The sequence below is a fragment of the Pagrus major genome, chromosome 20, assembly GCF_040436345.1.
Source record: "Pagrus major chromosome 20, Pma_NU_1.0".
Lineage (NCBI taxonomy): Eukaryota > Metazoa > Chordata > Actinopteri > Spariformes > Sparidae > Pagrus > Pagrus major.
This window is the reverse complement of record NC_133234.1, coordinates 16,477,905-16,497,541: the sequence shown is the minus strand read 5'-3', so window position 1 is coordinate 16,497,541 and position 19,637 is coordinate 16,477,905. Positions and strand designations below refer to the sequence as shown.

The window sequence follows — 19,637 nt, the reverse complement described above, 5'->3', positions numbered from 1 at the left end:
AGGGGCACCATGTAGTTTTGGAGAAGAAATTCAAACTCAGAATTTTACTATTTACAATATTAATGAGGTAATAATACAAACTCAGACATATTTATATTTTCCATAACTAAATAAACAAGCTGTTTTCAGAGGAAAATAAGGTCCCCAGAACACTGTTTGACGCTAGAACGGTGGCAGGGTCCGCCAAATATGTATGTATTAAAACAGTATGATATTGTTTTTGTTTAACAGAGGAGAGAGATCTTTATTGACAGATTTGTTAATGCCTAAACAAACTGTCTTTTTGATGTTAGGACTTACTAAAGAGATTGACCTTAAAGGACAACACAGTTTCTTACTGTTTTACTTTCTATATAAGGTGGACCCTGCCACCTTTCTAGCTTCAAACATTGATCTGGAGACCTTTTTTTCCTCTGAGAACAAAAGGTGTGTGTGTGTGTGTGTGTATTAATACCTCATTAATCTTGTAAATATTAAAATTCTGGGTTTGAATTTCTTCTCCAGAACTACGTAGTGACCCTTGAACCCACGTTTACAAGATGTTTCACCTGGAAATTAACAGTATTAAGCACACGCTTAACAGTTTTTTTTTTCTTTTTTTTCTTTTTTAAGAACTGAACTGAATTTTTTTTAAAAATAGAAGAAATTTCCCTGTAAATCATGTGTAATTTTTGACGTGTGGTTATCTAAGTTGCTACAGTTTAATAGTGATTTATTACAGGCTTCTTATTATAAAGCTGGGGGCGGGACTGTCATCACCACGTGATCGCGTTTCAGCCAATCAGGCGCCGGCATCGACGTGTAATCGGTCGCCAGATTATGGTGCGACAGGACGAGAGTGAGGTGGCAGCTGACAGGCGCAGACTCCGGTACGAGCAGAAGTTCCTCTTTTAACCGTGACATTTTGAACCAGGATACGACTCCTGTACTTCAGGGAGGTGCTACTTTCATTGACAAGGTAACACGTTTCGCTCAATTGTGGGTTTTTTTTTACGCACCGCCGTTAGCTAGCTTCTCTTATCACCATTAAGCTAGCTAACGGCTGTCTGCACCAGCGTGAGGCTACAGCAGCAGTTAGCCAGTCAGTCCGGACTCGAGGCTAGCGGATGTGAGATGCTGTGAGGTTTGTCTGCAGCAAAACTGCAGTCACTGTCATCCTGCCAGAGAGAGAAAAGACACTGCTCGTAGCTTTATTGCGTTTCTTACAGTGGCTGGGAATTAAAGTTCATGCTCAAAACTGAAATGATAACAGAGAGGAAATGAGTGAGCTCATATTAATCAGGAACGCAGGCTAACTTCACATGAAATCATCAGTTCCTTGGTAGGCTTGTCATCTCGCCTCATGTCTCAATCTGCAGGTTCTGCAATACTTACACCTCCATTGTGCAAAAGTTGTTCTTCATGTACACAGTGCGAGCCAAGCTAAAGTTATTAAAACTTGTTCGGCTATAGCTAGTTGAGGCTACAGTCTGTGGGAGTGGGTGTGGTGGCTGGTACAGGATGTTCATCACTTGTACTGGCCTGACGCACATGATGTAGCACGGGAGAAGTGATGCCATAGCACCGCCAGGCAGTGTCTGAAGCGGTGTACCCCCCTCGCTGGGCCCCTGTGATGCTGCTGCCTCCAAAGCCAGTTTCCTTCATCTCAGGAGCCTGTACAGTGGCTCAAATTTCACGGCTTGGTGGCTTCAAACAATGGACTGGACCCGTGGATTATGGCAGGCTAAATACTGGGACATCTGCCCCTGAAGGCATGACAGGATAGCCTGCTAAGCTAAATCCTAGCCAGGATCCCCAGGTTAGACATCACAGATATCCCCCCAGACTGACTTTTTGTGTTAAAAGTGCTGCAGCTGACGCAGGAGCTGCTGCCACAAAGCCACTGCTTGCATTACAGAAGCTGAAATAAAAACCACCGTAAAATGTTATCAGTCACATAGAGGAGATAGGATGCATATTGTCATGGCTCACTGCTTATCACTGTTTAGACTGTGGTGGTGGTGGTGGTAGTGGGAGTAAAAGTACTTTATGGACCAGTTCCACACACCAGCCTTCAGAGTTGGGTCTCTTTAGATTGGGGTTGTAAACTCAAGGCACCAGGCCAAATGAAACATGAACTATAAATGCATGGGTGTGTGCTTGTTTGACTGTGATGAGTTGGCTGAGCAGGTCTGACAACATAAGGTGATGACACAGGAATGTGAGGATCATTAATGCAACCTGTTGTGTTTGTGTTGGGTCATCTCTTTCCACAGGTACACGTGTAGTTGTGAAATTCCCCAAAGATATTACATGGCAAGGTTTGGTAATCGAGAAATGTATTTTGATGGAGATATACAGTAGTAGGAGAAATTCTTGTCAGTCTTTGTCAATCTTATCTTGTTGTTGTCACTTGCTATCTTTTAAGGTGTGACTGTGCCTCTGAATTTGGCCTGGGTGTGTTTCAGTTATCTTTTTGGCTTGATGTGTCAGGAAATATAAGGGTTTTAAAGTGTGAAAGCAAGTGTAGTTGGTGTTGTTTTTTTCAGTAGGTGCATTTAGGGCTGCCTATTACAGTTTTACCGCAGTCGAAGGTGACACCTTGCTTGTATGAGCAACGGTTCAAAACCCAAAGATTTTAAAACTACTTAACTAAAACAGAAAAATAAAAAATAGCCAGAAAATTGTTGGCACTTTTGTTTGAAAAATGACTACCACGACTACTAAAATGGGATTTCGTCTTTGTCTGTTTTCTTTTTTTTTTTTTATATATCCATCCATATGTTAAGCCCAATTTCCACCAAGCAGATCAGTTCACGATGCAGTTTTTGGGGGGATTTTCATTATCAAAAGTCGTGGATGGTACCGAAAGAAATGCTCCATGTCATCCCGATTTTTTTTTTACCCTTCTGTTTAGGGTTAAGGTTTGACAAAAGCAGGTTTGTTGATCGAAGGAAGGTGGCTAGACTTCAGGGTGTATGCACTATTTTTGGAAACCTGTTCCAGTGTTCAAATATTATTTTACCAGGCGTATTTAATCTTTAAAGTGGTTAAAAAGAAGAACAAATCACTTTGAATATTCACTAACTTCTCCTCTTTTAAAATGTGTGATGACAGTTTGACATATCACCAGTGAGGTGGCACCAAATCACAGTGTAGCTCAATTGGTAAAGACGAGGGACAAAGGGTTATGCTTTCAGTGTAGATCCCTATCCCTTCTATGTCTATTACAAAGACTAATAGAGCTGTCATCAGTCACAAACCATAAAACTCAGAAGTACGACTGTTTAATCTGTGCTTTTTCCAGTGGCCAACTGTGTTAGTCTTAACAGAGGAATGATTCTTTCAAATGACTAAAGGCAGATGACTGCTTACATAATAAGATGAGTTGATAAATGACGGATGTAATACTATGCCCAAAGGATACTAGTGTATGCAGCTGTACATTCTGGTGCATAGAATCATCTTGCACAATCTCTAGGTCTGTTTTTGATTTGAATAGTCACCAACATTCAAGCACATGGGATAAATATGTTGCCGTGCAGCAGATAGGGACTACTTTTACAGTTTATCTCAGTTAGAGCACAGCTTGTAGCAAGGGTTTTATCACTGTGGAAATCTCAAACACAGATAAATTTTGCTGGCAGTGAATCAGAAAGCTGAGAAGGCCATTTAGCTTGAATTCAATAAAGCATGTGACCCATTTAAAGCTATGACTTCGTAACACATCACTATGTCAGTTTTCAATTATAGCCCATTTAATCAATCACTTGCACCCAGTGTCCCACAGACAGACTCATGTAAGCAAAACCTGGATTGTTTTCCATTGTTTTTCTCTGGATCTCGGGGCTTCAAGAGAGTTGTCTTACACAGGACGAGCTGTATGGAGACATTTTGTGTGTTTTTTTTTCGGTTGGTTTTTAATGTTTTTAAATTTTAAAACATTCATCATCTACTTCAGTTGTTTAGAAGAATGTTGCGATGCTGTTTTGCTGTGAAGCTCCAGAAATGTTTTGTAGACTACAGAACTTCACCTGACTTTCCATCAGCATGGAGGTGACTAGATAATGACAAAATATTCATTTTTGGGTTAACTGTTTATTAAAAGCACATCATACTGTGTGCTTACATATTCATCAATGCTTGGCTGAAAACCAGAACTGACTCCGTTTATAGGTTGTAGTTGCTCAGAATGCATCTATGCTCAGTTTTTTGTTTGTTTTATCTGTCGGTATACATTATGCTGCAGTGACTCTGAAATTAACTGCTGGCCTCCCTCTCCCAAAGGTCCTGTGCTGTCCAGCGCTGCCATGTCGGCGAAAGCCATCTCAGAGCAGACAGGAAAAGAGTTCTTGTACAAGTATATCTGCACCTCAGCGGCCGTGCAGAACCGCTTCCGCTATGCAAACGTCACCGCTGAGACTGACTGGGACCGTCTCACACAGGACCATCCATGGCTACTAACCGAGGTAAGGCTGCTGTGACAGACTCAGCAGGACCTCGAGACCTTCTACTAGCATGTCTTCGTTCTAGGTTGTGTCCTCAGCTGGCAGTATTGAAATCACGAGGCTAATTACATGCTGAATGTCACTGAAACTCTTTATACGGTTTGCAGGACATTATGTCATTACCATCACAGTGGCATGTGACTTTGTTTTTAGATGCACTGCAGATGCATGCAACTTGTAATGTTGAAGCATGACTTCCTTACAAACTGGGACAACCGAAAGTGGGCTTGTGTGATCTTGGTAATAAAATTTAGACAAGTTGTGCATCATATTATACGTTAAATTGTTTTATTAGCACATGCAAATGCCTAATATGTCTACAATCTGATATTTTCAAGTAAACTAGTGTGAGAAATGGATAAAGAGTGTCCTAGCTATGGACAAACAGCTGACACAAGGATATTTTCTCACCATCATTGTGTGTTTGTGTGTGTACTTTTGTTAAAATTTACTATAAAGTAATATCTTCTCATGCAAACCTTGCCATATTTGGACATTTTTACGCAATGGGGGACATTTTGTGACATCAGTTTTGTTTGTCACATCAGTATTACTGCAAATCTATAGCTTTTGTTTAACATTCGGTTTTATTATTCTGTCTTCCTCTGTAGCGCCTGGTAGTAAAGCCAGATCAACTCATCAAACGGCGCGGGAAGCTCGGCCTGGTTGGCATCAACCTGGACCTGCAGGGTGTCCAAGAGTGGCTCAAAGCCCGCCACATGAAAGAGACCACTGTGAGTCGACAGCAATCTGCCTGTTTGTCTTTGTGAGCATTTACAATGACTGAAAATACAGTGTAATTACAAATTAAATGCAATCAGGGGGAAACAAAAACATAGATAAAGGTGCCAAGATCATAATCAGAAGAAAACTCTCAAGCTGTTTTCAAAAGAGGAAACTGATTCTCATTGGAAGTTTTATTCCATAGTTGTGGAGCTCTGAAGGGAAATACCCTACTACCTTCTGTCATAAGCTTTGCCCTGGGGACAGAGAGTAGCAGCTGGTCTGCAGATCTACGCGTACAAGCAGGAGTTAAAAGGTCATCAATGTAAATGGGGGGCCAGGTCGATTTAAAGAGGAGCAATAAAAATGGAAAATCAATTCTAAAACCATGGGTAACCAATGCAACGTTAGACCAGAAGAAGCCCAGTGTTACGTTTCAGACGGTGAAATGTGATCCAGGGAGTTCAGCTGGAGTTACAGATCCAAGAGTAGGACCAGAACACCACACAGTGGCTCATAACACTATGAGGAAGATTTTACTCCCCCGGAAAGTTATTATTTGTTGGTAAAACAGTAAAAATATGCTGTTCATGTTACAAACTTATCTATCTGATATATGTACTTGTAGTCTGGCAAGAGTTAGTTCAGCTTTTTTGACAAATGCCAGTCTTTTTAAATGAAGGACTAGCTACTCTTTGTCTGTACTCCTATTAAAATAACATAACTTACTATGAATTTGCCACTGTTCGTTGGTGTATTCTTATAGATAGGGGTATATTACCACATGGTCCCTGCTCCTGCTTTTAGTTTTTCAGACTTATTATGTCATAAATACAGATAACAATGCAGCTTATCGGTCTGACCCTGGCAGTAAATCAAATGACTGCCTCGCTGTGTTTTGTACTGCATTTGAAGAGAATGTTAGCCACAGTTCCTGGTCCATTAGTCCCTGTCATGTGTAGAAGGTTGCTGTGTTTCGTGCCAGAGACCATGGGCTTAAGTTTAGATCTGCCAGGTCAGAGGTTATGTAATGCAGTGGAGGAGGGTAGTCAGTTCTGGTCCACTATACATACAAGCTGTGCTGCACTTCAAAGAGGCTGTCGCTATACATACTTCCATTACATAAGAAAGGGAATTAATGCACTAGTCATGCGATTAGTTGTTGCTTCTGAACATCATATGTCATTTGCTCTTAATAAAAGATGGTATGTGTACTGGTATGATAACAGTCATAAACAAACAGGGTGTGTAAAGAAGACAAGAGACAGTAAATTAAACCTGGTAGCGACACCTTTCCACCAAGTTTTCCTACAAGAAAAGATGTTTAGTGTTTTCTGGTTCGGGACAAAAAATAATAATTTTTCTGGTTTCTGGTGTATAAGTAGGTTAGGCTAACTTACTTTTGGTTTGTGACATCATGTGTTCTTTTAACAGGTGGGAAAGGCAAAGGGTGTGTTGAAAAACTTCCTCATTGAGCCGTTTGTTCCACACACACAGGTAATGTATGCTTGTGTTTTTGCATTCCAGATCCTGTTTGTTATGTTTGGAAGCTGACTTGTGTAGCCTGTATGTGTGTTTATGTATTGAGGTTAGCGTGCATATAATTTGGATGGATAGAGTTGGATGATTTCTGTTCAGTTTCAGGAAGGTCAGACTGGTTAAAATAGGGAACTGGGTGTTCTTCAAGACTGTTAATGAAACAGTTTGTCAGCCTTTTGTAGATATGTGAAAATGCAAGCTCTGCTGATCTGTGAAAATGTGTTTGTGTATCCTTGTATTTGCCCTCTACTGACAGGAGGAGGAGTTTTATGTGTGTATTTATGCCACGCGCGAGGGCGACCATGTGCTTTTCCACCACGAGGGGGGAGTGGAGGTTGGCGACGTGGACGCCAAGGCCCAGAGGCTGATGGTCGCAGTTGATGACAAGCTGAGTGAGGACCAAGTCACAGAGCAGCTCCTCACACACATTCCTGAGGATAAGAAAGAGTATGGACACATCCTTTTTTATTTATTCAGTTTTTAAATATACATTTTATTGAATGAACACACACAGGCACATCAAAAATAAAACATTTATATTTGTGTATTATGTCAACCCCTAAATCCAGAGTCACAGCAATGTCACAAAATATATTACAAGACTGGAGTAGCACAAGAAGAGAGAGAGGCTAAGGAAGAAGATGAGAAGGAAATTTTAATTCAGTTTGCTTCTTAGACGAGCTTAATTGCCTCATTAACTCACCGCAAAACACACTTCATTCAAACTTGACATAAACAAAATAAAACTCAGGCAAACCGTCTTGGTTTGTCTGGAAAAAAAAGCGTACTGCATCTAAATCATTGTGTCCATCGAACCCAACAATGAGGTCATCTTGTATCCATTTAGTAGAGGACAGGAATTAAAGGGCACTTTGTGATGTGATACTATAACAATTATATGATGCCAGTATTGCAATTTTGTGTTTATTTGATACTTTACTGGACTAAGAGACAAAGAGTTGATGCTTCCTGTGATATTCTGTATCCAGGGTTGCTATGAAGCACTCTGCTGATTTAACTTTGCTTCAGAAAGCCTTCGATGTGTTTATATATTATGATATATCTTTATTATCCCACTTACTGTCACTAGAATCCTAGTTGTGGTGGATTTATTTGCTACCGTTTGTTATATATTTCTGTTTTTCTTCATCAAAGAGGCTCTCTGTCTTCAGTGTAGTTTGTGAGTCCTTTGCTGTTGTTTGACCTTGAGCAGTGTGTTTTAGTTTGATCATTTACCACCTGTTCCAATTACCATCCCCAGTGTTTTAAGAAAGTTCTGTTCTGCAGTTTTACGCAGGCTAACCTATCTGCTAAGGACTCAGCTTTGCCTTTTGGACCAAAGTTTCATCCACTGTGAATTCTGTCTTTGCTGCCCTGTTTTTTATGTTGTAGTTGAATAATAAGACGTTTTATGGCTATTCTCTACTTTTCTCTTGTTTTTTGTCTTCTTGAAGCGTCTTGGCCAGTTTTATAGTGGGTCTCTTCAGCTTATATGAGGACCTCTACTTCACCTATCTTGAGATCAACCCTCTAGGTATGTTTTTCTTAACATGCATCTCAACTTTGTATATTTATATTAATTTCTCTTGGAAGCAAGAGCCAGTGTTACTCCTCGGTTTCCTCAGTTGGGGAGATGGGAACTGTTTTATTACTATAACAACTCCATAATGCATCGTCAATTAACAAGAATGAATTAAGTACTTCACGCTTCATTATTAATTCATGGGAAGTTATTAATTTATGCACGTTGATCAAATCTACCACTGATACACACTCTTCTGCAGCGCCTTTGCTTGAGGAAAACATCACAATGTCGAATGAATGGATAACACAACTTTTATTCTTTGTACCAGTTGTCAACCAAGATGGAGTTTTCGTCCTCGACATGGCAGCCAAAATTGATGCCACAGCAGATTACATTTGCAAGGCTAAATGGGGTGATGTGGAGTTTCCGCCTCCCTTTGGCAGGGAAGCATATCCAGAGGTAAGATCTGAAGGGCAGTGAGGCAGTAAAGCAGGTTTTTATACATTATGATTTAAGTTTTTTAGGCAGGGTTTTGTGCATATTGCAGTGTGTTTAAGTAAATGGGTCCTGTGCAAGTTCAATGTTTTGGAGGAGTCTCTCTTTTTTGTTTACATATCAATAATCTTCTATATCCAATAAGTTGCTTGTATCTCAGGTTATGCCTCCGTCCTTGTCCTTGTGGTCTCATTTTCCAAAATGTTTTATCACAATATGGTTTTGTCCATTGTAGGAGGCGTACATAGCTGATCTGGATGCAAAGAGCGGTGCCAGTCTGAAGTTAACCCTGCTGAACCCCCGTGGCAGGATCTGGACCATGGTGGCTGGAGGAGGGGCTTCAGTAGTTTACAGGTACATCATGGAGTGTTTTTTTTATATATCAAGCATTTTTATCAACTAGAATCAGGACACAGTACTTGACCATCCATCTTCCCTCTTCTTCAGCGACACCATCTGCGACCTGGGCGGGGTGGATGAACTGGCCAACTATGGCGAGTACTCTGGCGCACCCAGTGAACAGCAGACCTACGACTACGCTAAAACCATCCTCTCTCTCATGACACAGGAGAAACATCCTGAAGGTGGGTGCAGCTGACACGTCATTAAGGCGGTTACCCCAAACAGGGTGAGAAAAGTAGGCCAGAGGTGAAAGTGGGTTGAGGGAGTTACCAGACACTCTTAAGGATGGAAATCACTGTTGGATGTTTTTCTGCAATCTGACCTGCTTGCTCTCTGTGAGTGTGTTGCAAGGCCTCTGTTCACTGTGCATTTGTTGTCAGCAATAGACTTCATGGCTGTCACCAAACTATGTTACTGTGGTGTCAACTTTCAGTCCTGAACATGTTCTTAACATATCACCTCCCGTCTCTGTCTCCTACAGGGAAAGTGCTGATCATCGGAGGAAGTATCGCCAACTTCACCAATGTAGCAGCCACATTCAAGGTGAAACACATTGATTTACTTATCTGAAACACCATGACAAGGAAACTGTCAGCTTCAATAATTTATCCTAAGAGAAAAGTCCAACACAATATTTTGTTCTTTCTGAATCTATCAGAGGAACTGGTCTCTGTGTCTGCTAGTCAGAGCTTCTGCAGCTTCATTGCTTTTTGAGACACACACTCAGTATGAAAATTAACATAAAATGAATGTTTATAGTTACTAGTGTACATCCATGTTCAGTGGTGACATGTTTGCAAACTATTTATCTTATATTTCCTCCCAAATAACGTTTTTAGTCAGTGTCAACTGTAAAAAATGATTACTAAAATATTTAAGTACATTATCTGTCAGCACCATGACTCATGAATAATACATGACAACACCACATAACACACAAATATTTAACAAGAATCCGAGGTCTGTGATCCACATAGTTGACCTGGCCCTTCCTGTATCCTCAGGGCATCGTCAGGGCCATCAAAGACTACCAAGGTCCTCTGAAGGAGAACGAGGTCACCATCTTTGTTCGACGTGGTGGGCCCAACTACCAGGAGGGACTGAGGGTGATGGGGGAAGTAGGTGAGTGAGATGAAACTGAGGGTCATAGGAAGGGGGGGGATGACTCTAGTATGCAGTTTGTTATTTTGGAAATACTTGGTGTCAAGAAATGTTTAAGATTCTTTTATTGGACTACACATGACCAGAAAGAGGGATACTAATGCAGGTTGAATCTGTGCACAGGTATAAATTGAGTTGTTTAACTCTGTTTTTCTTTTCTTTGGTGCAGGGAAGACCACGGGTATTCCTATCCATGTGTTTGGTACGGAGACCCACATGACAGCTATTGTTGGAATGGCTCTGGGCCATCGGGAAATCCCTAACCAGCCCCCGATGGATGCTCACACTGCCAACTTCCTCCTCAATGCCAGCAACAGTGCAATGGTATTTTCATTCAGTCACACAGGAAACTTAAGATGATCTGCAAGTCTTTTGCATCCCTTTTAAAACACATTATAGATGTTGTATTGCTTGAGACAGGCACCACATTTCCATGTGTGAATTGTCCAGTGAGTTAAAGACATTTGAGCTGTAAAACTGTCCAGTTGAAGAAAAGGATTATTGACAAGTAATACATTAACATTTGAGATTGCACAAATATGCAGCTTTTGTTCACATGTAGCAGAGGGTGTAGCATGTTTAAGGACATTCAATAACTGATACAATTCAGTCATACATGTTCAAACACAATTTAAGCTCTGAAAGGTTTGTACTTTGGAACTTGTTGGAGTTGCTCTATTGCAAAGTGTTACATGGTTTTCTTTTCATGTAGTCGGTGTGCTCTTAAGCCTTTTCATGTGTTGGGTGTTGGCCTCCGTGTCTGCTAGACGTCATTTGTTGCAGAATGTTTTCTTTGAAAATCGAAAGCCAGATATCACTATTTCCTAAAACGGGTGGTGTTTCTGTTGGTGTATTTGTAAAGACATACAACTCCAAATTGTCACTGGAGTACCTTATAATTCGCATATGCCATTGTATACAATGGTTTGTCAAAAATGCCTACCATCAAGGCTGTATTGATTGTATTGATGAGCTCATATGTGGTGTGTGTCTGTGTTTTCTGTATCAGACTCCAGCTACAACCAGGACCGCTTCATTCTCTGAGCCCAGGACGTCTAACGATATCACCCCTGCCAAAAAGTCTAAAGCGGGTCTTCCAGCAGGTAATTAACACAGAAGCACTCGCCTCTCCATCGCTTCTGATCAGCAAGACTCCATATGTACTCATACTCTTCTGCTTTTTCATTTTTCTTCTCCTTGCGTCCTGTATTTCTCCCCTCCCTTCTTCCTCGCAAATGCCACCACTGCTCTTCTGCATTTTAATTCTCTTTCTGTTTCTCCCTCCTCCTCCTCCTCTTCTCGTTTTTGCTGCACAAACTGTCCGCTCACCTTCATCTTTTTTCACGCTTGTTTCTCTAAGACTGTCTTCATTCTATACTGTGGCCTCTGAAGAATGTGGTCACAGGCGATTGGAAAGGTAAGTAATGGGCGTGCCATGCTCACACTGCGCTCGGCTGCCCACACACTCTCCACTGGTTTGCCTTTGATTCTTCCTACCCCTCACCTTCATTATCTTGGTAGAAAGGAGTGTGTCTTTATGTGGCACCTCATGTTTGCTTCGCCTCAGTAGCTCAGTGGGTACATTAAAGTGTCGGGAATAAGTCATCCTTTAAACAATTAACCATTGTAAAAAGAATTGTAGATAATCCACAAATAAGAATATCTCATCAGGTTTCTGATGTTAAGACTCATAAATTCAAGGATCTGTAGAAGAGATTTGTCCTCTTTAGAGTTGTGTGCTGTTGTGTAGGCATAGTTTTGATTGCAGTGTCAGAAACCATGCTGAGATAAGTTTGCGATTGTGGCTAAACTATACTTTCAAGATTGCTTTTCACAGCAGCGCAGTAAAGGCATGCCCTGTAGCAGCTGCTTTGCATGGTTTTTCCTCTGGCGTGCCATTTATGGAGTGTTTTTTCCGAGATGACACACAGTTGATCAAATGCACTGAAGTCTGTTCAATAAATACGATACAGATGCACTCATTCTTTTCTCCCTTTTTGTTTTTGTGCTCATTTTGTCATTTTTTGTGTTCCCGTCCCGTGGGGTCACAGAAGCGCAAGCCTCTTCAGGCTGCAGCGGAGGTATGGAAGGGTGTGAAAAAACCTGTCTTCCTGCCCTCTCTGCCCTCTGTCCACTTCCCCCTGCCTTCTCATTTTGCCTTCCTGGTTTTTCCTTCTTTTTCGCATTCTTTATGGTGGCCTACTCACCTTCAGGGATGCTGTGTAACGTCTCTGAACATACATTTGTTCAAAAAGCATTTCCATCCAGATTGACATTGGTGAATCGTCTCAAATTTGTTTAGTACAACATATAATTATTGTGAAAATAAACCAAGACAGACGGTTCTTTTAATAATAGAAATCCCAATGTAGGAGTTTCTCAAGAAAAAAACATGACCCACCACAGCTGAAAGAAAAATTTGAACAATTGCACTTTCCCTTCAAGATCAGTTTCATCCTAAAACTAGGGTATCTGCAGGTCTTGAAAAGTTTAATAAAGCATTGAATTCAATTTCCTCAAAAAATGTCTTAGAAGGTATTTAAAACATCTAAAACCCTTAATGAAACCTGCAGAAATCTCTTGAGCTGTCTGTTAAAGACATGGTGACGGTGCTGGACCTGCTCTGTGCACAGCTTTGTTTGCATCAGATCAGAGAACAACACAAGGCAGTGAGCCTGGACAGAGAAGAGAGATCTGGGATGACTGGAACAAACGTGTGGCAACATGGTGTTTACTTAACAGCAAATGCTGCAAACCACATTGTAGATTAACATGGCAGTCTTCATTCAAAACAAAACATTTGACACTCTGTTTCAGAATAATGTCCTTTTTTAAATGCCTCAGCTTTTCTTGCACCATTGCTGGGTTGCTGTGGTATCTGGAGCTTGCCTTGAAAGTATTAATTGAATTACCAGTAGACAGCTGTGTCATCAACACTTTCAGACAAGCTTGGTAAGTGAGGTCATGACTCTAAGAGCACACAGCAACTTTTACAAACATACAGTGGAAAAAGCTGCAGAAAAATCTTTTCTTTTGGGAACAATGGAATTAAAACCACTAATGAAAGTGTATTAACTGGAAAAGAAAAAGATCTTTTATTGAACTGAAACTCAGGGGGTCATAAGAAAAAGTCTAACTTCAAACAATATTCCAAATGAATTCCAAATCTGCTACCACAACCACTGATGCCTTCTTAATGTTAACATATTGAGACCCAAATTAATCCTTTTAACTTGGAGGTGGACAAAATAATAGACTATTACAGTAACACTTATAAATGTGACTTTATATTAGGTTGAATGAAACAGCACAATTTATCAGCTAAAAACAGACGTGTGCCCAAATTACAATAAGACAAAAAAAACAGCTAAATTAGTTGGTATGCTAATGGAGAAAGTGAGTGAAAAAAGACAACATACAGAAGTGTATGTCTGATGCAGGCAAATTGCATCAACTACAAGTAACATGAGTGCAGCGTTTGTGCTGTTGATTTTGTAACTACAAAGTATTTAGTCATGCAGTGTTATTTTCTCTACCTCCTGTGTCTCTGTCCTCAGAGTAAGGTCTCTCTGTACTCTGCTTGTTACCATCCACATTCCTGCTGTTTTCCTCAGCCTTACCACCCCTCTCTCTCGCCTGTGATTGTTTTTGTTTCTGCTTCCACCCCTCACTTCTCTTTCTCTCTCTTTGTGCCTCTGCCTTCTCCCTCCTTCAGCCAAAGCCACCACACTCTTCAGAAAACAAACCAAGGCCATCGTTTGGGGCATGCAGACACGTGCCGTGCAAGGCATGCTGGACTTCGACTATGTCTGCTCCCGGGACGAACCCTCTGTGGCAGCCATGGTCTACCCCTTCACGTATGTTCCCCAACATTACATTACAATCTTGATACTCCACTGATTAAGGACATCCCTACATTGTCACAACAGATAATATCTGCAGTGAAATGTATTTACGATTAAGTGTGTGGTTGTTGCAGTTCAGACCCATGATTAGGGCTGCAACTAATGTTATTTTGCTCATCACAATTTCCAAGTGACATCTTCAAATTGCTTCTTTTGTCCAACCAACAGTTCAAAACCCAAAGACTCATAAATGTCAAATAAAAGCAGCAAATCCTCCTATTTAAGAAGCTGCAAGCAGTAAATGTTTGACTGAAAAATGACTAATTAATTTTTCAAAATAGTTGACAAATTTTTTTAGAAAGCAAAATGCAAAAATGTTATCAGCGATGACAGTTGACCTCCGAATTTTCACTTCACCAAAAAGTTGTCCTTACATTTCTGTTTTTCTCAGTGGTGATCACAAGCAGAAATTCTACTGGGGCCACAAAGAGATCCTGCTGCCGGTGTATAAGAACATGGCCGACGCCATGAAGAAGCACACCGAGGTGGACGTCCTGATCAGCTTTGCTTCACTGCGGTCAGCCTTCGACAGCACAATGGAGGCCATGCAGTACTCACAGGTAGAAAAGACATACTGTTCATTTATGTTTACATAAAGCCTGTACATCACTGCAGACATGAAAGTCTCTTATCTTAATGCACTTTCAGATCCACACTATCGCCATCATTGCTGAAGGCATCCCTGAAGCTCAGACCAGGAGGATGATCAAGATGGCTGACGAGAAAGGCGTCACTATCATTGGCCCTGCTACGGTATGCAGCCATGTCACACCAACAGAGACCATAAACGAAGGCACTCTTTAAAGCACCGCATTGTAACGTGAATATTGTGGTCGTTGTCTCTGAGAGTGTTTAGATGTGTTTCATCAGTAATGTATGGAAACAGAAAATGACACCTATGAACTGGCACAGATAAGTTAATTTGATACTGAGTACTTTCTGTCTCCCAGGTCGGAGGCATCAAGCCAGGCTGTTTTAAGATCGGTAACACAGGTGGCATGCTGGACAACATCCTGGCTTCCAAACTTTATCGTCCCGGCAGCGTAGCATACGTGTCACGCTCTGGGGGTATGTCCAACGAGCTGAACAACATCATCTCCCGCACCACAGATGGTGTCTATGAAGGGGTGGCCATCGGAGGAGACAGGTACATTAGCAAATGATTTGCTTAGGAGTGAAGAGAAAACTATTGTACATGTGTGACTATACATTTTTTAAATTCTGATATTAATTTATCCCAGCTCCAGAAACATGTTGTTGTCGGAAAGACTTTTAAGTCCCTGAGTTTTGTTCCTGTTTGTCCAGATATCCAGGCTCCACCTTCATGGACCACGTCCTTCGCTACCAGGACACTCCAGGGATCAAGATGATTGTGGTACTGGGAGAGGTGGGTGTAGCTCTGAAAATGTTAATATTTTCTGATTTTAAATCAACCTAATGTTTCTGTTTTTCATTTACTTTAATTTAGAGCATTTCCGCTGTGTTCCATGTATATTTTATGATCTCTTTCTGTCTGACTACCTAGATTGGAGGCACAGAGGAGTACAAGATCTGCCAAGGCATCAGAGAAGGGAGAATAACTAAGCCTGTGGTGTGCTGGTGTATTGGAACCTGCGCCACCATGTTCGCTTCAGAGGTTTGTTGGTTGTATTGACATAACTGGCTTTGCATTCTGTTGTTGTTGTTGCCTGGGGAGTTTTGAGTTGTCGAACTCAACTTGTGATGCTGCCATCTTCAGGTTCAGTTTGGCCATGCAGGGGCCTGCGCCAACCAGGCTTCAGAAACAGCAGTGGCCAAGAACCAGGCCCTGAGGGATGCTGGAGCTTTTGTACCAAAGAGCTTTGATGAGCTAGGGGACGTCATCAAGTGAGTAATCCATCACATGGTCTAGAGTTTGTCATTGAATTCATATTGTGGTTTTCCACTAATAACGTGTGTCTATATGGTGAAATAGGACTGTTTATGATGATCTGGTAGCCAATGGTACCATCATTCCTGCTCAGGAAGTTCCTCCCCCAACAGTACCTATGGATTACTCTTGGGCCAGGGTAAGAACCATCATCCTTACTCTGCCATAAACCCAAAAACTGCTTTTTATTTTCTCCACAGCATCTGTCTTGGTGACAAAGAATGTAATAGTTGTTGAATTTTATAGAGTAAAAATATTATAGCTCATTATTACAGAAATGTATTAGTTTCATACTAGATTACTAAAAACTTGCAGCTGATTTTTTTTTTTTCAAATAGACAAATAATATGATTTGTTGTTGCTTATTAGATAAATGTGACCATGGTATGTAGAGAATGGGAGACTTAACAACTTTTCAGTGTCCTCTGGTGGACAAAATATGTAATGACGCCACTGTTCCCTCTTACCAACTGATTTCTGCATCACACTCTGCAAACATTGTCAGCCTGTCCATTGCCTGTGTGTTGGAATCGATCTTACATTTGTTTTACTCTCCACTGGATTTCCTTCAGGAGTTGGGCCTGATCCGTAAACCTGCCTCATTCATGACGAGCATCTGTGATGAGCGTGGCCAGGAGCTCATCTACGCTGGCATGCCCATCACTGAGGTCTTTAAAGAGGAGATGGGTTTAGGAGGAGTGCTGGGCTTGCTTTGGTTTCAACGCAGGTTAGTATGATGACTGTGAAACAGCTGGTGTTAATCAGTTTCTGAAAGAAGAAGTCTTGGATTTATTTTTTTTTAAATGTGTAATGTTTCTGTGTAGGTTGCCGCGCTATGCCTGCCAGTTTATTGAGATGTGCCTGATGGTAACTGCTGATCACGGGCCTGCTGTCTCTGGTGCACACAACACCATTGTCTGTGCTCGTGCTGGCAAGGACCTTATCTCAAGTCTCACCTCTGGCCTGCTCACTATCGTCAGTACTGCTCATACACTTAAGCATACACTGTGTTGGGACGCTCTATAAAACCTAGATAAAACAGAATGTGATAATCTGCAAATCCTTTTTGAATACACTCAACTGAGAGCTCGAGAACACTTCCTAAAACTGCCAGTAAACACAGTTAATTTACAGATGAGTTTTTATTTACGTTTTACACAGTGTCCCAACTTTTTTGGTCACAAAAAGGTTCTTGTCTTTCACTAACTACGCGGGCAAGTTGCGTCTGTACTGAAACATGATTTATATTTACATTCCAGGGAGATCGTTTTGGAGGTGCTTTGGATGCAGCTGCGAAGCAGTTCAGCAAGGCATTCGACAGCGGCATGCTGCCCATGGAGTTTGTCAACAAGATGAAGAAGGATGGCAAGCTGATAATGGGCATCGGCCACAGAGTCAAATCAGTAGGAAGATTCAGTCAAGTCACATTATTAAGATCCATAAATGATGCAGCATTTTTATATTATATTAGAAAGTTAAAATTATACTTCTTATTAGATTAATTCATTAAAACAAGACGATAAAACCATGCCTTAACAAAGCTTGTCTCCGTTTCCAGATCAATAACCCAGACATGCGTGTGCAGATTCTGAAGGACTTTGTTAAGCAGCATTTTACCTCCACCCAGCTACTTGACTACGCGCTAGATGTAGAGAAGATCACCACCTCAAAGGTATTTTTCAGCGGATTTAGCAAGAGTGAAGCAAAACGTGTCAAGACCTTAATAAAATCAAATGGTCAGAGGGACTGGTGTGTCATAAAAGCCACCATCAAAACAGTGAAATAAGTAAAGGAACCTGCAGCTTGTGTTTGTCAATAAAATGTTCCCATTGGACAACATTTCAATGTGACTTCGTTGGTCAATGTGCAGATCCATTCCTCCTTTTTTATGTTACATTTGGCAGAGCTTGGCTGGCTAACTGATATTCGATATTTAGATATTTTTTTAATTCTTCTTCTCAGAAACCCAACCTGATCCTCAACGTAGACGGTTTTATTGGTGTTGCCTTTGTGGACCTGCTCAGGACGTGTGGCGGCTTCACACGGTAAGAATATCAAAACTGAAGGGATGCTTTTTACACCAAAACAAATTCTTAAGCTCTTTTTAATTCAGTTTAGCTTTGGTTAATATTCAGACTGGCTCTTGAGGTATTTTCTGTATGAAATTTCCCATTGTAAAATCAAGTTTTTCAAAAGGCAGACAACTGTTATTTCTTTAGATTAATAGAGAACCCTCCATAGATCATCATGAACAGAAGATTGATGTCTTCTGCCCATTTTTTATTTAGCATTCATAAGCACTATATAAACCTTTTTAATAAATGGTTTATAGCTCATACAAGTTTGGTATGTGTGCAGATGGACTGAAGATGTCTCTGTACACGACTCTGCAATGCTCACTTGTGGTCATACCACAAAATAGCAAGCGTACAGAGACTTCAAGTGGCTTTTAATGGCGCCATGAGAATATAACTTGACTTATAACTTTTAACCCTTTTTCCAACATTTTATAGACCAAATAACTAATCGAGTAAATCGAGAAAATAATCAACAGCATTAGCATAAGTTGTATCCCAAATCTGTTTGACTACACAAGTGTGTTATAAACAGTGTTAATAAAATGTGTTATTCATCGGTCAGATGCCAAAAGTCCATTGTCTGTATTGTTTGTGTTGATGGCACAATATCCAGTATTGTTTCTCACATGAATGTTGAACTGGTTCCAGAGACGAGGCTGATGAGTTTGTGGAGATCGGTGCACTAAATGGGATCTTTGTCCTCGGCCGTAGTATGGGTTTTATTGGTGAGTCCCATTCAGATACAAGCATGACACAAACTCTCAGAGTATTCAAACAGGACATCTAACTCGTGTCTGTCTCACATTAGGACATTACCTGGACCAGAAGAGGCTGAAACAGGGTTTGTACCGTCACCCCTGGGATGATATCTCCTATGTGCTCCCTGAACATATGTCCATGTAATCCCCACATCGCAGGATGGGACGCACTTCCAGATGTGACTGCTCTATTTGGTCAGGCAGCATTACACTCCAAACTTAATGTATATTTATGTACTCTATGGTTACAACAACAGCTGCCTGGGGAAAACTGGGCAGGATGATTCTGGAAAGTGGAAGTACTGTCTGACTGAGGGATCAGGGTAGAGGCTTTCGATCTAGTTTTTACGGAGAAAAAGGGGAAGTATATTTTCAGATTTTGTTTTCTGCAAATTATTTAGTCTGAGATGTAATTTATTACGTTTTGAATGAAGAGCCAAACCAATGCACGCTGCAGCAGTTGCAGGAGCACAAAATCAATTGGTACTCTGAAAAAAATTGCAAAAAAACCTGTTTTGCGTAGTCGGTACGATGGCAGGATTCAAAGCACATTTCAATCTTGACTCCTGTATCACAGAGTCCGATTAGTTCATCTGGAGTAACAGCTGCTGATGTGAAATTTGTTCAAGCTCGGCAATACAGTATATGTCTTTTT

The 19,637-nt window shown here is 40.9% G+C and overlaps 1 protein-coding gene across 1 annotated transcript; it reads left to right on the top strand.

The window, feature by feature from the left end:
* The first annotated feature begins 829 nt into the window (after window positions 1–829).
* aclyb (ATP citrate lyase b) lies at window positions 830–19,331 on the top strand. Its single transcript, XM_073490116.1, has 29 exons — window positions 830–958; window positions 4,267–4,448; window positions 5,099–5,221; window positions 6,645–6,707; window positions 7,006–7,196; window positions 8,204–8,283; window positions 8,603–8,733; window positions 9,005–9,123; window positions 9,217–9,353; window positions 9,653–9,714; window positions 10,176–10,293; window positions 10,502–10,656; window positions 11,342–11,435; window positions 12,384–12,413; window positions 14,048–14,189; window positions 14,629–14,797; window positions 14,886–14,990; window positions 15,188–15,384; window positions 15,543–15,624; window positions 15,763–15,873; window positions 15,976–16,103; window positions 16,192–16,285; window positions 16,719–16,873; window positions 16,971–17,121; window positions 17,406–17,549; window positions 17,705–17,818; window positions 18,109–18,191; window positions 18,873–18,949; window positions 19,033–19,331. Exons 2-29 carry the CDS (start codon window positions 4,290–4,292, stop codon window positions 19,125–19,127), a joined length of 3,309 nt encoding a protein of 1,102 aa, XP_073346217.1. The 5' UTR covers window positions 830–958; window positions 4,267–4,289; the 3' UTR covers window positions 19,128–19,331.
* Window positions 19,332–19,637: the final 306 nt, after the last annotated feature.